Source organism: Suncus etruscus, chromosome 18 (genome assembly GCF_024139225.1).
Source record: "Suncus etruscus isolate mSunEtr1 chromosome 18, mSunEtr1.pri.cur, whole genome shotgun sequence".
In the NCBI taxonomy this organism is placed as follows: domain Eukaryota; kingdom Metazoa; phylum Chordata; class Mammalia; order Eulipotyphla; family Soricidae; genus Suncus; species Suncus etruscus.
In genome coordinates, this window is record NC_064865.1 from 24,447,535 (window position 1) to 24,465,605 (window position 18,071).

Consider the following 18,071-nt stretch of genomic DNA (forward strand, 5'->3'; position numbering starts at 1 on the left):
TGGGCTTTGCCAGAAGTGGCCCCAGATTTCCTGAGTACTGTTTGGGAGGCCCCCAAGAAAGAGATTTGGAAACTCTGCGGCCTGATTTTTTTTGTTTGTTTGTTTCGTTTAGAGGCATATTGAAACATTTTTCAGGATATACTCGGCATATAAGACAACTCCCGATTTTCGGTTGACTTTTTTTTGTTTGTTTCAAAAGTCATCTTATATGCCGGAAAATACTGTAGATGAATAAATGGATGGAAAGATAGATGGATAGATGGTTGGAAAATGGATGAAGATAGATTAGATAGATAGATAGATAGATAGATAGATAGATAGATAGATAGATAGATAGATAGATAATAAAAGTAAAGGGTATGTGGATGGATAAATGATAATCTATTGATAAACTAGAAAGATTACTGAAGTGATAGAGCACTTACCTTATATGTGCAAAATACAGGGTTTAATCTCCAACACTTTGTGACTCTAAGTACTACTGGGCATAGCTGCATCAAACCTGATCATCAAGCCAACAGGCCTGCACTATTAGACTGAGCACTGTTGAGAGTGGCAGACTCCCCAGCTCTTAAGAGTGTGACCCCTATAAACAGAAGCTATGCATTATTAATGACCAGAAGAGTCTGTCTTATGTCAGAAGATATTTGCATTCTAATGTGGTGGTCTGATGTGAGAGTAAAAAAGGATAAAAAGAAAAAAGAAAAAAATCCTATCAGAGTCTTTACTAGCCCTGTAAAAAGGTCTGCTATGATTGGATGGTGCCTTTGTGTTTCTTTGTCATACACAGTGATTGATATTTCTTTTCTTTCCCTAAGTACATCTAATTTCAACATCATAATAAATCCAGAATCCAATATAGAGTGTGGAATGATCCCCCACTTTTCTACCGTGCTTGGAATTACAGCCAGGACCCACCCCAGACATGCTTTTTCCTCCCCTCTCTGTGACTGAGTTGCATTTGTCAATGAGCACAGCAGGAAATGAGCAGCAGTCACTTGCCAGAGAACACTCACACTCAAGTATCTCACTGGATCGTGGGACCTTGACTCATTTCTCTGCATGTCTCAGGGCATATCATGTCTTCACACTACAGTTCCTTCAGGTAACCAGAAACAAGCCCACAGAGAAAGATAGGCTCCTGTCCCAGTTGTCAAGCCCTCCTTTGGGTCATCTTAGAAGTAGAAGATTGAAGGGAAAAGGTTTAGAACAAAATCATATGCTTGAGTCATGTAGGCTGGTTTCCTGTGGCTTATCGTCAGCTTTTCTCACCAGCATAGTTCTTAAGAGACATTGAACTTGGGGCAGTGCAGAGGTGATGATATGTTTGGTGTCTCTCCAGTCTAAGGTCTGGGGTGAAAAGGGCCATGACAGATGCTACAGGAGCAGAAATGGGTCAGTGCAAAGCAAAGAGCCAGAGATTCTTTAAGATGCTCTCTGGGCCAGTCTGGCTGCCTTCCCATGCATACAGAATGTTTTGCTCTACATAATCTTTCCAGTATTTTCCACTATTGATGGATATGGCTCTGCTGCCATTTTTCCCCCTTGTGACAGTTACTGTATCCTTAAAACTTGAACTTGGCCCATGGTTTTAGTTCAATGAAATTATTACATCCTGCTAATTATTGTGCTAATGAGAATAAGCATAAGGCTGTGAAGGTGGAAATTAATCAATAAAAAAATTAAATAAATTGTAAAAGAATGAAATGAAGGAAGAGGGAAAACATGTTAAAGATCCCAAAACTTTAAAACCTTAGTCACAGTCAAAAATAAATAAATCACTTTGAACTGAAAAGTAGTACAGGAATTCAGGTTCTTGTTTTACATGTTGATCCCTGGCATGACATATAGTCCTGTGAACACAGAGCTAAGAGATTCCTACACTGCATATTGTTCCCTGAGCACTGGTATGGCCCCCAAATCTCTCCTCCAAAACAAAGAAGTAAAATAAAACAGAAAGTGGCTGGAGTAATTTGCCTTGAACATGGCTGACTCAGATTCAATCCACGGCATCCCATATGGACCACTGAGCCTGCCAGGAGTGATTCTTGAGTGCATAGCCAAGAGTAACCCTTGAGCATGTCCAGGTGTGGCCCATAAAAGAAAAGAGAAGAAAATATTAATTTGCCTTCTATTATGATCATGGCCAATGTATTCCTTTAGCTAAAGTATCTGCGTTTGCCTCCTAATGTTAAGGACAGTATGTCAAGGGAGAGATTGCTTTATAAAAAGTCCACAATTGATGGGGTTAGTGAGTGATGAGCTCAGTGGTAACTCATTGTCTTCTATGTGTTAGATCCAGTATTTAATCCCCAGCACTACAAAAAAGGTTAAAAATAAGATTATAATAGGTTATTTCTAAGTAATAGGATTTGAAAAATAAAAATAATTTTATATGTAACAAGGTTTTCTGAAGAGCATTTCTTAAATATAATAAATAACTTGGGCCAGAGAGATAGCAAAGCGGTGGGGTGTTGGCCTTGCACACAGCTGATTCAGGAAGATGGTTCGAATCCAGGCATCCCATATAGTCCCTTGTGCCTGCCAGGGGCAATTTCAGAATGCAGAGCCAGGAGTAACTCCTGACCAAAAACCAAAAAAAGAAAGAAAGAAATAACTTAAGATAATAAATCTTATATAAGTATATGATGACATAATAATATAATAATTTTATAATCTTAATAATAACTTAAAATGTAAGTTAAATAACTTAAAATATAAATTGATTCGTTTCGCTAAAAGGTGTTTCTGTTTTCAAAGCAATCAACTCACAACCAGCAAACTTTGTTTGCTTTGTTACATTTCAGTCGAAATTCTTCACAGAAGGCTTTAATCAAAGATAGCAAATATTCATAATTTTTTTACTTATATGTTACTTCTTTCTGGACAATATGATTTTATCCAAAAAGAATTTTAAGTCAGCCTTTTTCTGTTTCATTAAGTTATCATTAGTTAGTAATTTGGAAGCTTATTTTTGCCATAAGTTTAACATGAAATTCAAGTAAGCATTATAGAACTTGGGAAACTTGAAATCAACACACACATATATACACTCACACAATTAAAGGGATCGGAAATTCTGCTGAGCAAGTGAGCAAGATTTTTACTTATTTAAAGGGCAGCTGTTAGAGAGAGGGGAAAGCATTGCTTAATATGAGCTGCATGTATGTGTGTGTATGCCTTAAGTCAAATCAAATTCAAAGTAAAACTCTCTGACAAACCTTGTTCCACCCCACCTTCTCCAGCCACCCTAAGATTCCCACTTATACCTCTTAGCTGGCATATCAAAGTAAAGGGCAAGAGAAGTTGCTCCCATGTCAGCTATTCAACCTCTCTTCTGTGGGGAGGTTTCATTTGTTCATGTTTCTTCAAAGATACTTTTCCAGGGCTGGAAAGAGAATACAGTGAGGAGGGTGCTTGCCTTGTTTGTGGCCAACCCAGGCTCAGTCTCCTGCCCCCCTCCTTCATATGGTCCCCGGAGCCATTGACTATGGCCTGAGCATTGCCAGATGTGGCCCCCTCAAAGAAACAAAATTCCAATATCCTTTTTCAGTCCAAAAGAGTATCGCTAGAAAAGGAGACCAGCCTTGAGGTCTTGGTTGAGTGTCCTCCACTGCCCTTCCCTCTGAGCCTCTTCTTTCTTTAGATCTGGATCCACCCCCTCCTGCAGATTACCCAGTCTTACCCCCTTCTTACACTCGTGGCCTACATTCCAGGAGATCAAGCCTGGAACATGTTAATGAATGTAGGTTTTATTTAGAAACATGACCACTTGTCACTGCCCCGTGGTGTATTAGCAGGCAGACACTCACCAACATTTGTCTAGAGTGAGTGTATCCAGTCTTCCTCACACAGACTCAGGAGACTTTCTCCACCACGCAAAGCTGGGCTGTGGTGGGCTGAAGCTGAAGCTTCATGCTGGTGGTGCAGGAGCTGTGTCCCCTGAGGATGGCAGAGGACGGCGGTGGCGAGGAGGCCGAGCTGCCCGAGTGTAACTGCGATGTCACAAGGCAGGCATCTCCCAGGCTTTCTTGCCTGTGCATAGTTTCGTGTTACGTGTGGGGGTGCTTAGATGGACACTGGAGGCTCAAATACTGATGAGTTGTGCCAAGGGGACATGGAATGTTTGTTATTAGTTCATCCCAGGATGCTTATAAGTGACTCTTTGGTTTGTTTTCTTGTCTCCTCACCAGACACACAGCCCTGGCTGGCAAGCTGGATGAGCTTTGTGTTGGTCTATGGTGCCAATTGTCTCTGCAGTGTGATGGGGGAGGTGTTGGGATAATGGTGTGTTTAAAGGACTGAGAATCCAGGAGAGCCCAAAAAGAGACACAATGAATCCATACTTAGCTACTAAAAGGTTGAACTTTTAAGGACAGTGGATTTCAACCTCAGTTCATTTAAAGTCTCAGTGCAGAAGGCAGACCTGAATATTCATATCTACTCCTAGGTCCCAGGACTACTGGGGATGGGTTGGGAAAAGGTATCTGTGAAGAAGTGGACATTGCTTTGATTTGTCAGTAAGTCTAAGCCACCAGTTCACTTTTCAAATACGAAGAATGTAGACATTTCAGTCTGGCTTAGCCATCTTATGCATTGTGTAAGTGTTGAGTTTATAGTTATTTTTTTCTCAGTTGAAGTACTATGATGGCAATTTCTTGTTTTATTTTTAATTGTTCTTAGGCTATAATTTCTATTAATAATTTTCTGCTGATGACTAGGATTTGTTCAGAGTATCTTTGGTTATATTCTATTTAAATTTTGAGTTTGAGTTTGGGCATGAAATAAATTAGCTCAAAAGAAAGAATGTTAAATACCTCTATCAAAAAGCTGAATCTACATAAATTTAGGTGACAAGATAATAAAAACTGGACTCAAGACTGGTCAGGCAGCTAGAAGACTGTGAATATTAACTTAAGCCAGTATGAGAACTTAGGGACTTCAAGATTTTTCAGGCTTGTTAATCTTATTCTGACAAATGTCAGCAAACATCCTTTTTGAATTGTAGTCTACCAAAAGGAATTCCAGTCAAACTTGTTAAATAAGTAAAAGTAGCACATAAAACTACCAGTATGATTCACTCAAGGATTTCATATTTTAAAAAATGCTGAAAATAAAAGTGGGATACTCTTGAATCAAAAGTAATGATCCCTGCCCTATTAACATCAGTCTTAATAAATTCAAATAAAAAGTATATTATCTCTCTCCTTCCAAATCACTTCTGTCATTCCGCCCAGTATACATACAGTATATTTTGCTACTTGCAGTCAAATACACTTAAAACCTTGAAAAATGAGAACCACTCAAATGTTCATCCCCATTGACTTTCCTAAGATTTACACTTTAATTTGAAAGAGGAACTTGCCCTTAATGGACTTTATGAACAAGCATTTCCATGTCACAATGCCCTTGACATATTGAACACGAACCACTCTGACTATTGGAACTCATTCAATGCTGGCCAAGATTCCTAATAATTTATTTGAGTGGTGTAGACAAGACCCGGTGGAATCCTGTTTGCTCACACACCTGGGTCCTGGGATCTTTTGAATGTACTTTCAGTGCATCTGAAACCAAGAAAATAAATGAATTTTATAGGCCTTGATAATGTTGCACCTTGAGAAAAAATACATAGTCATTAAATCACTAAATTAAAAACTTAATTACCATGTGGTAATAAAGTAAAATATTTGGGGAATAATATTAGCTATCCATGTTAACATCAAAATTGTACCAGTTTTGTACAAAGCAGTGAGCATGGTAGGGCGGGAAGAGAACATCAAAGTAGAAATGTATAGTTCCAGCTTCCAAAGAACCTTACTTTGGGGTAAACAAAACCTGTATCTGAATAGTACTTGGCAGTAAAATATGAATAAGAAGAAAAACAATCAGGGAGCAAGGTGGCTTCTCTCTGAATAAGAATTCTACACAGGACCCCGATGATTTTTAGGAGATTGGTGGATAACACCCAGCATTCAGAAAGGGCTACTGATATAATCATTTTGAAGCTGCTTAAGTCTAAGATTTCATCTGTATTTTATTATTGTTGGTATTTCATTTTGAGCTCCAGCGGCATTTAAGCTCTGCTCTTAGTCGTACAGATTTCAGACATGTATTTTATTATTTATTTTTGTTGTTGTGTATTTCATTTTGTTTTGTTTTGGAGCCACATCCAGCGGCATTCAGGGATTACTCCTGGCTCTGTGCTCAGAAATCGCTCCTGGCAGGCTCGGGAAACCAAATGGAATGCTGGGGATTGAACCAGGTCAGCCTCGTGCAAGGCTAATGCCTTACTGCTGAGCTATCACTCTGGCCCAGAGAAGATGTTCTTTAAGGGATTTAATCAGACTGCACATCTCTAGAAATGATTATTCTTTTTCTATTGGTTTGTTAACTGGACACTGTCCTATCAGAGCCCATAAAGCAGAAGCAGTGCCTGGTTAAATTAAATTCTATGACTGTGTTGTGGTCTCTGGGAGAAGATGTGTTTTGAGTTGTCCACCCAGAATCCATTCTTTTCTTTGGGAGTGTGAGGGTTGGGACAACAGTGGTATGGAGTTGTTCGTCAACACCCAACAGTGATCAGGGCTTACTCCCAACTCTGTGATCCATTTTGGAATGGATACTATACTATTTCTCTACCTCGAAGAATCCATTCTGAAAGTGCCATTCACTGATTGGCACTCACATGAGTTTTGTCTCTTTCATGAGACAACTCTGAGTGTGTTGCATATGAAATAGATTAGAGTTATTGTTCAAAGTCAGAGCCTTAAAATACCCTGGGGACTAGATACCATTTGTTTTTATAAAGATGATTACAGAAGTCTTATCTTGAAGAAAATTTGAGCCATGATGAATGAACATATAGCAACACAAGTGTTTATTGTCTCAGTCAACTAGATTATGGAATATGAACAGAAATGTTCACATATACATTTTTTGGTAAAAACATTTTAAGGCACTTAAAGAATGTTTTAATAAGTTATAGATGATTCAGATGTAGGCTTGTCCTGATAACTAATGAAATAAAAGTGTCACGATTAAGAAATGGCCATTGTGAAAATACTTTTACAAGCATCTGTGTGACAAAGATGAAAAGGGATTTGGGAGAAACACTAATTTATAGAAACTCTTAAGTTGAGCTCTCAACTTGGAGCAATTAAATTAAAAGGTTCTGAATGATTTGATTATGAGATCTTGTCTTCAGTAACTCTTGCCTAGAGAAACAATATCAATGTCATCTATGGAGGAAGGGAATCCATGGTTGGCATGTCCCAAGGTGTAATGACCCAGCTGGAAAACCACTTCTTTTCTATCTGGAAGCAAGAGAGCTGAGATTTACTTGGCAGTCTGTGTGCAAATTGTCAGTCTTTGAAAACAACAGGCTGCAGATCCTGGGCTTGGAATATATCTACAACACTAGTGTTTAAGACATCATATTGCTCTTGCATTTTTTTAAGCAGGTGCCTCTTTGGTTGGGTAGGGCACTTAGAAATGAAAATATTTTGCTTATCTACTCAATCAACAGTATGATCTGTGCCAGTCAGATGACCACAGTCAAAAAGTAGTCTGAAAGCAGAATTGAAGTTTAAAGAAAGAAAATCATCAATCATGCATTTATCATCCCCATCATCTTTATTTGTAGAACAATCTCTGTACACTCACCCTTGTCAGACCCTTAAAAAAACTCGGTAGTCGAGTTTGGCTGTGGTTACTTGGTCACAATAGTTGAGAAATATTCTCTGGGTCCCTCCCAAAGTTGCTCACACCTTGATCTAGTGTAATAAAATTACTTTCAAAACTCATTGAATTTTCTCCTTGTTTTTGTACCCTCAACTTTGCCTTCTCAGAATCTCAAGTTCGCCCCCTGTACTTGTAGATGTAGCTTTCTCTGTTTTTTTCCTCTTTGGTTTACCTCAGAAGCTCCTTATTCTCTGGCTAAAAGCATTTGAAAGTTATCCCAAATGTTCAGCTACATTTTGACAAAACAAACAAATTCTTTTTTCCCCTGAAGCCAGACCATTGAAGATTCATGCATTACCCTTCATTTGCTATTTTCATTTTTATTTAAGTGAAGCAAAATAACTTTTATTAAAAGGAATTTTGAGAAACATGGAGAAAAAGAAAATAAGAGATACTTTTTCAAGAGATAGCTACTCTAGGGAGAGAAAAAGCAGAGAATGGCTTTTGAGAGTAGGTTCTACACAATTTTCTCCCAGTGGTCTTTCCTCAGAGTTCTCTGCATAAACAAAAGTTAAGCTGGGAGTTCTCACAGTAAAAGATTTCATAGTCTTTTTTATATTATTACCAAAACCTTTAGATTTTCCTGTAGCCTCTTTTTTTCTGAGAGGGGAATGTCACTCATCTTTTGGTGGTGCCTCAGTTTATCCATCTCCAAAGTGTTCACAATCTTAAGGGTTGTGCTCCTCATGCCTTTGGGTTGCATCAGAGGTAGGCAATGTTCTTAGGTTTTATTATTTCCCAAAAGCTCCTTACCAAAAAATCCCTATCTCTTTGCCTGCAGCATTTTCTCCTAGAGATTTTACCCCCTTTCATCTTTTTTTATAATTATCTTTATTTAAACACTGTGATTACAAATATGATTATAGTTGTATAATTACAGTCATGTAAAGAACACCCCCCTTCACCAGTGCAACATTCCCACCACCAATTCCCAGATCTCCCTCCTCCCCACCCCCCCACACCTGTACTTGAGACAAGCTTTCTACTTCCCTCATTCATTCACATTGTTATGATAGTTTTCAGTGTAGTCATCTCTCCAACTGCACTCATCACTCTATGTGATGAGCTTCATGTCATGAGCTGCACCTACCAGTGCTCATCTCTCTTGTCTCTGAGATACTGTTAAAAATGTCTTTCATTTTTCTTAAAGCCCATAGATGAGTGAAACCATTCTGCATCTTTCTCTCTCCCTCTGACTTACTTCACTCAGCATAATAGATTCCATGTACATCCATGTATAGGAAAATTTCATGACTTCATCACTCCTGACAGCTGCATAGTATTCCATTGTGTATATGTACCACAGTTTCTTTAGCCACTCATCTGTTGAAGGGCATCTTGGTTGTTTCCAGAGTCTGGCTATTGTAAATAGCACTGCAATGAATATAGGTGTAAGGAAGGGATTTTTGTATTGTATTTTTGTGTTCGTCAGGTATATTCCTAGGAGTGGTATAGCTGGATCGTATGGAAGCTCAATTTCCAGTTTGGGAAGGAATCTCCATATCACTTTCCATAAAGGTTGTACTAGACGGCATTCCCATCAGCAGTGAAAAAGAGTTCCTTTCTCTCCACATCCCCGCCAGCACTGCTTGTTTTCCTTTTTTGTGATGTGTGCCAATCTCAGTGGCGTGAGGTGGTACCTCATAGTAGTTTTGATTTGCATCTCCCTGACAATTAGTGATGTTGAGCATCTTTTCATGTGCCTTTTGGCCATTTGCCTTTCTTCTTTTTCAAAGTGTCTGTTCATTTCTTCTCCCCATTTTTTGATGGGGTTAGTTGTTTTTTTTTTTTCTTGTATAGTTCTGTCAGTACCTTGTAAATTTTGGATATTAGCCCTTTATCTGATGAGTATTGGGTGAATAATTTCTCCCACTCAGTGGGTGGCCTTTGTATTCTGGGCACTATTTCGAGATGCAGAAGCTTCTCAGCTTAATATAGTCCCATCTGTTTATCTCTGCTTCCACTTGTTTGGAAAGTGCTGTCTCCTCCTTAAAGATGCCTTTAGTCTCAATGTCCTGGAGTGTTTCACTTACATGTTGTTCTTTATACCTTATAGTTTCAGATCTGATATCAAGGTCTTTAATCCATTTGGATTTTACCTTTGTACCTGGTGTTAGCTGGGGGTCTGAGTTCACTTTTTTGCAAGTGGCTAACCAGTTGTGCCAACACCACTTGTTGAATAGGCTTTCCTTGCTCCATTTAGGATTTCTTGCTCCTTTATCAAAAACTAGGTGGTTATATGTCTGAGGAACCTTCTCTGAGTACTCAAGCCTATTCCACTGATCTGAGGGTCTGTCTGTATTCCAATACCATGCTGTTTTTATAACTATTGCTTTGTAGCACAGCTTAAATAGGGGAAAGTAATGCCTCCCACATTCCTTTTCCTAAGGAGTGCTTTAGCTATTCGAGGTTCTTTATTGTTCCAAGTGAATTTCAGAAGTGTTTGATCCACTTCTTTGAAGAATGTCATGGGTATCTTTAGAGGAATCGCGTTAAATCTGTACAATGCTTTTGAAAGTATTGCCATTTTAATTATGTTGATCCTGCCAATCCATGAGCAAGGTATGTGTTTCCATTTCCACATGTCCTCTCTTATTTCTTGGAGCAGTGTTTTATAGTTTTCTTTGTATAGATCCTTCACATCTTTAGTCAGGTTGACTCCAAGATATTTGAGTTTGTGTGGCACTAATGTGAATGGGATTGTTCTCTTAATGCCCATTTCTTCCCTATCATTATTAGTGTATAAAAAGGCCATTGAGTTTTGTGTGTTAATTTCGTAGCCTGCCACTTTGCTATATGAATCTATTATTTCTAGAAGCTTTTTGGTAGAGTCTTTAGGGTTTTCTAAGTAGAGTATCATGTCATCTGCAAACAGTGAGAGCTTGACTTCTTCCTTTTCTATCTGGATTCCCTTGATATTTTTTTCTTGCCTAATCCCTATAGCCAGTAATTCCAGTACTATGTTGAATAGGAGTGGTGAGAGAGGACAGCTTTGTCTTGTACCAGAATTTAGAGGGAAGGATTTTAGTTTATCTCCATTGAGGATAATATTTGCCACTGGCTTCTGGTAGATGGCTTAGGTGAAGGTCTGTTTTCTATAACTTTTTCATGCTGGCAAAAGGGCACAATTCTGTCTTAGAAGGGAGTGAAATCTCATGCCAACTTTGTATTCATAGGCCAATGGTTATTGTGTTTCAGGGTTGTCATTTTGAAATAAAAATCAGATAGAAAAGACAACATTTGGGTTTTGTTTTGGGGTCACACCTGACAATGCTCAGAGATTACTCCTGGCTCTGCACTTAGCAATCATTCCTAACAGTGCTTGGAAAGCCATGGTTCTAACCCAGGTTGGCTGTATGCAAGGAAAATGCCCTACCCGCTGTTTTATTGCTCTAGCCCCTAGATTAGACAAATTTTTAAAGCAGTAAATGGGCCTGTTTACTGGCAGGCTGGGCACAAATGGGTGGTGGTATGGGATATACTCTGGGAACAATGGTAGAGGGAGGTTGACACTGGTGGTTGGATTGGGTCTGAAAGACTTTGTAAATCACAATGGTTTTAATAAAATGAAATGAAATAAAATAAAACCTTAGGCCCTTGAGGAGAAAAGCTTCCCCTAGCTCGAGGAGGGCAGCATTTTTAAGGAAACAAGAAAATAATGACCAAAGCATAAGCTTTGGTTCCTCACTCTCATGTTCTAAAGATTCTGACATAGAAGAATTGTTAACTTTTGCTTTTACTAACTGCTTATGAAGACATGTTCAAAGTTAAAAGACAAACATAGCTTTTACTGTTGGGTTCTCTTAAAGAGAATTTTTCAGTCCTTACCGGGTTCAAAGCAATAGTTTGATTCTCTGTCAGCCTGTTCATTTGGCCATGTATATGGAACTAGTTTTATCCTAGAGATTTAAACCTAGCTAGAAGTTCTATTATGTTTTATATCATTGTATTGCTTAAAATAACTTGATAAGGTTCCTTCCATAGGCATAAATTGATCTGAAGAAAGTCAGGTTTGGGGATTTGGTTTCCTTTGTTATTGTTGTTGTTGTTGTGTTGTTGTCATTGTTGTTGTTTGGGGGGCTTGGTTTCTAAGTCATACCCATTTGTGTTCAGGGCATACTCGTGGCTCTGTTCTTAAGGATCAATTTTGGCAGAATTATGGGAACCATATTAGGTACCAGGAATCAAACTGAGGTCAGATGTGTGCAAACAAATTAGGTGCCTTCTTCACTGTTCTATATTGCTTGCCCCTGTTTTGCCAGGTTTTTAGTAGGATCCAACCACCAGGTTTAATTTTGGTTCGAGTTAATTGTTTGAGTGAAGTGAAAGGGTATTTCCATATTCTTAAACTACCTGCTGCACCTGCCCTAAAAGAATAATATACTAAGTTAATTTTAAACTCTTCAACTACAGGAAGTCAGTCATTAAAAAGGACCTACACCACAGTAGTTCAAAGGGACTAAGCTGAACTTTCACCTTAGGAATACTTCTGCTTCTGAGAAGGACCATAGGCAGAAGTCAAAGCCAAGACTCAGCAGATATTTGGCATCATTTATTTTCCTAACATGTTTTTGATTCTATTGCTCCACCTTCCCATAAGTAACCACACTTGCACAACCAAGTATGCGGCTTTGCCTGAATATATCTTGTTGTTAGGTCCTATAACTCTGGTACAACACTCTTTTAGATTAGGGGAGCATAGGTCTTCTTTGTAGAACTCATTGCACTGTCCTGCTCTGTGCTTAACAAAGTTGACCCATACTGGGACCCAGGTTTATGCATTTCTATTAACCAAATCAGGTGAATCTGTTATAGGAATACTATATGACATTCATATAGTCAACACTTTTCTTCTCAATCAGTTTTGTGCTGTTTTTGTGATTTCCTTTTTCCTGTCTGGTTATTATTTTCTGCATCTCTCTTTTTCTCTAGTCTTTTAAAGTTCTTCTAAGTCCATCACATTCTCTGAGGAAAGAATTCACCCCTTCAGAGACTTCCACTCTATGTCATCAATATCTAAAGCGATGTAATAATCTCCATCCTTTCCTCGATTAAGAACTTCATGCACATACATATACCCCTAATCAGATTTATCACACTTCCAATTTGTTTGGCAAGAGTTTTCTCCTTCATCAACCCTGAGGTAATATCCAATAGACATTGAATGATACCAAACTGCAAGCACCTCATTTGTAAGAATTTCTTCCTTCCATTCACTCAGTTTATGACTTTAGCAATTCAGTTTTCTCTTCTGTCTCCTAACATCTGGCATCCAGTTACTTGGACTGTTTCATTTGCTTTGGAACCAGCATCTAGGCTTTCCCAATAGCTTTACTTCAAAATTACATATTGTAACTCAGAACGCATCTTCTCATTTTTCTGCTGGAAAGTCTTGGTCAAGGTCTTCTTTAACTTTAAAATGGCATGAAAATCCATCATCAGGTCCTTACAGGATCTTTTTTTTTAATTGCTATTAATTTATTTATATTGTGGTGTACATTCTTGATCACAAGACATTTGTTTTTGTCATTCCATGTTCTAACACTAATCCCACCAGTGTAAAATTTCTTCCACCATTATCCTCAGATGCCCACCCTTCCCCAAGCCTACACCTTGGCAGGTATGAATAATTAACTTATTATTGCTTTTTACAACTTAATGCCAATAAAATTATTTTAAAAACTTCACTGAAAGAAAATATGTGAAAGTTGTAATATTTCACATTGGGATCATTAAGTCACTGAAGTTTTACTAATCTGTTTACTGCAGTTAAGCAACACAGTTAACAACACAGTTAGACATTCTATGTTATTTTTTTTTCTTTTGAACTTAGGTGGTTTCTGTGATGATTTAACATCTAATTTGGTATGTTCCTACTGGGGTGGCAATATTGGAAATAAAATGGAGGCATTACATATATAGCCACATGATACAAGAGTGCTAGGATCTGTGGAGCTGGGCTAATAAGTTGACATGGCTGTATCTTTGTGTCATGATTGTGGCCCCTGGGGTTTCTGGAAGTATGGAAGTATGGAAGGGGGCTATCTGACCATCTCAGGTACCATTAAGATAATTCCCATGGGTAAAGCAAAGATGATTTGGGTCCCTGGTTTAAGACATTGGTATCTTAGTTTAAGTGTGATTTCTGATTTTACTTAAAATCTAGCACGGACATGCCAGAAACTGGAAATTAGAATGATCTAAATTATGAACAATAATAATTGGTTAGGCTTGATGAGTTGGTTAGAAATGTTAGGGTTGTAGATGTATTGTACATCAGAGAGGGTGTTTGCCTTGTACTCAGCAGACCCTTTTTATTCTTGGCATCACATATGGTCCCTTGAGCACCATCAGGAATTATTCCTGAGTGTGAGCCAAAAGTAACCCTCAGCCTCACCAGGTGTGACCCCAAAACAAAGTACAACAAAAAAATTAATAATTTTTAGCCCAGATATTACTCTTTTGTTTTTCATTTTGTTGTTTTGAGTCACACCCAGCTGTACTCTAAGGTTACTCTTGTGGTGCTAGGGATCTAACTCAGGACAGTCATGTGCATGGCAAGTACTTTACCTACTGTATTATCTTTCCATTCCACTATCAGATATTTTTTAGAGGAGTATGAATTATTTCACTTGTGACCCCACTCCATGAGTTTGCTGTTAGAGTTATATTAGAGCTGTGTTGAGTGAGAAAATAAATCATATTTATTGGATACTTTCCATATACTGGGTACTATGTTGAAATCTCCCTGTAATTCTTACTTTGTTTTTATCATATAGATGAGGACAGAGAAACAGGAAGATCATACATCTACATGGAGCCAGACAGCCCATAGGGAAATCAGACTGTACCCTCAAAATTGTCTAGTCCATTTATCTTCAGCCCTTATGCTTATCTCACTCTTGGGGGATCTAAGGGAGGCTCCTCGGTGATGTTTATATCTTTCCTTCTCTGACAACAGGATAAAGAAACTGAAGGAGACACTAGTGGCCGTCCAGCAGCTCGATAAGAACATGAGCAGCTTGAGGACATGGCTGGCTCACATTGAATCAGAGCTGGCCAAGCCGATTGTCTACAATTCCTGTGACTCAGAAGAGATCCAGAAGAAGCTAAATGAGCAGCAGGTAACAAATGAGTAACAAGATTGCTTCAGGAATTCCTGGTCTTCTGGCCAGGCTTGAGATATGTGTGAAGTGGTGCATTGGGGTGGAAAAGCAGGAAAATGAAAGTCAGAATGTGTAAAAAGGAGAAGGCTCTCCATGAGGCAGGTGTTCTAGGTTAAAGAGGGTTCATGTCACCAGACTCTTGGAAGCTTGTATTATAAAACGATTTATGGCTCTGTTTGACGAAGAAGCCATCCAACCATGGAATATATGGTTGAGTTTTGATGATGTATGTACCTTGAGTTATAAGGTAACAGCACCCTGCATTTACCATAGATGCAGAAAGGAACCCCATCTCCTGCCTCCACTCCAGTATTTTGTATTCTAGACGATTGCTTGATCTGCCACACCTGCACTGTGATTTCATTTGTGGCAAAGGCAGCACATGTACATAGCCAATAAAGTGAAAGGGACTGACTCTGGGTTGGGGGGACACAGAAAAGCTTGTCACCCCTTACTCCTTGTAAGAAAAAAGAACAGTGCTTAGAGCAGTGGTCAGTTATCAGCAGTAAACACCAGGAATTGCTTCTCAGTACCTTTCAATTGCCCTTAATCATCCTAGCCAAGCTTTATTTTGTTCATGTATGAATACACCATTAAAAATTATTTAACATAAAGATGGCATCAAATATAAATAACACCTTTTCTGAAATCCTATGAAACAATTTAATATGCTTTTTATTTTATAAACTATGCTAATAGGGCTGGAGAGATAGCATGGAGGTAAGGCATCTGCCATGTGTGCAAAAGGTCAGTGGTTCAAATCCTGGCATCCCATATAGTCCCCTGAGCCTGCCAGGCACGATTTCTGAGCATAGAGCCAGGGGTAACTCCTGAGCACTGCAGGGTGTGACCCAAACACCAAAACACACACACATACACACACACACATATGTATATATATGTATATATGTGTATATATGTATATATATAAACTATGCTAACAAGAGAATGGAGTGTGAAGCAATAGTACAGAATGGTAGGGCATTTTTCTTGCCCGCAGCCAACCTGGGTTCAATCCCCGGCATCCCATATGGTCCCCTGAACCAGGAACTATTTCTGAGCACAGAGCTAGGAGTAACACCTGAGCACTGCCAAGTGTAGCCCCAAAACAAAACAACCAAACAAAACCAACCAACCAAAAAAGAAAGAGGATAGATATTACAAAAATATCTATGTATGCATGGAATGTGATGCAGGCATACAGTGTTTCAACACCAATCCCTTCACTAATGTCCACTGCCCTCTACCAATATTACCAATTCCCCTCTCACCCCTCTCTGCCTCTATGACAGCATTTTAATTATAAATTTGAGGCACTGTGGTTTCCATTACTGTTACTGATAGAATTTCACACTTAACATATGACCACTTTTCAGCAACCTCCTCCTCCAGAGTTACCCTTTCCCTCATCATTATCACAGTATTCTCTTCCCTGTCCTAACACGCATCCCTCCAAAGTCATAAACTTTCTACTGAGAATTCCTGAAGATTCTCCTGCTCTTCATTTCTATTGGCTTTGGGTATTTGTTATTCACCAACTATGTTTCTTTGTTGCTCAAGGACCAAAAACACAATGTAGAAAAGACATTTCATTCCTGTGTTCATGCAGTTCTATTCACAGTAGCCAAAGCTTTAACAACCCAAGTGCCCAAGAACAGATGACTGGTTAAAGAAACTATATACAATTAAGGTTAGCTGGTTTTCTTATGAAGAAGCTCCTGGTTGGCTTGGCTTGGAGTACATAGACAACTACCTTCCAATGACTGATTTACTCTTTTTTCTGGACATGTCATGACAGGAGTCAAAAGTAGGAAAGTTCTTTATTGAAAGGCAATAAGTTCTAAATTTGTGAGCCCTTTCTACTTTCCTTGACTGTCCTTTCTGTATGTAGCTACTTTCAGAAAGTTACATTAGGGGGCCGGAGAGATAGCATGAAGGTAAGGCATTTGCCTTTCATGCAGAAGGTCATCGGTTCGAATCCCGACGTCCCAAATGATCCCCCGTGCCTGCCAGGAGCAATTTCTGAGCCAGGAATAACCCCTGAGTACTGCCGGGTGTGACCCAAAAACCACACACACACCACACAAAAAGAAAGTTACATTAGAACTTCTGCTCAGTTTAAATGTAAGGAAAGAGACAGGAAACTTTTCTACTACAGAAAGCTGGTGCCATAAAAGAGAAGACCAAAATAAATAAATGATTAAAAGTCAGAAAAGTAAATTACAGAGAGAAAAGGATAACTTTTTTAAAAAATATGTAATAGAAATGAGAGTTTTGTATTCATAAATTTTTCAGAAAATTTTCACAATTGAGACTATCCTTCAAAGAATAAAACAAGCAGAAATACATGAGTAATGGAATGGAAAATATAATTAAATTAAAAGATTGGTGCAAAAGTTTCAAAATCCAGTGGAAATACTAAAAATAAATCATAATAAACAAGAAAGCTCAGAAGAAGAAATGATCAGCAAGGTGACAAAATCATTTATAATAACAAGTTTTTCAAATTGAAAATCATTTTCTACAGCACACAGATCTTAGAAGTGCTCAGGGAAATTAAAAGTTTATCAAATTCATAATGAAATTTTATAACATGGTGAGTTAGGAAAAGAGCTGGAGGATTTTTCTATGAGCAAATTTTGGCTTCTCAAAAACAGCACTGCAATTCTAGAAGATGTGGCAGAATGCTTAGAAAACACTAAGAAAGATGTTGCTAACTTAGAATCTCAGACCCTTTCGTCTAACAAAGATGATGCTTATTCAGTTTTTTTTATAATACCTTTATTTAAACACCATGATTACAAACATGACTGTAGCTGGTTTTCAGTCACAAAAAGAACATCCCCCTTCACCAGTATGATGTTTATTCTTAAATACTTGTGAAAGATGTGAGTTGAAAACTAAAATGAGAGGAAAAAATAACCAACTAAAGGGAAAGGAAAATGCCAGATGATGGTATAGGCAAGACTCTGACTATGGTCTTGAGTGCACACTGTCCAGCACCTAGACCACATCGATTTAGGCATCAGATCTCTTGCACCTTGAGGTATTGGCATGAAAAGTCTGCAACTAGTGTCCCTTAGGTAGAAAAGTAGAATTAGATTATATGATGTTAAACAGAAGTGATAGTACAGCAGGTAGGGTGCCTGCCTTACACAAGCA

At 38.5% G+C, this 18,071-nt stretch overlaps 1 protein-coding gene across 1 annotated transcript in view; it reads left to right on the top strand.

The window, feature by feature from the left end:
• The window catches only part of SYNE1 (spectrin repeat containing nuclear envelope protein 1), a 578,994-nt gene that overhangs the window by 515,795 nt on the left and 45,128 nt on the right, over nucleotides 1-18,071 (top strand). The window contains exon 131 of the mRNA XM_049765309.1: nucleotides 14,705-14,867. Coding sequence (XP_049621266.1) covers nucleotides 14,705-14,867 — 163 coding nt within the window. The remainder of the gene's footprint in view (nucleotides 1-14,704; nucleotides 14,868-18,071) is intronic.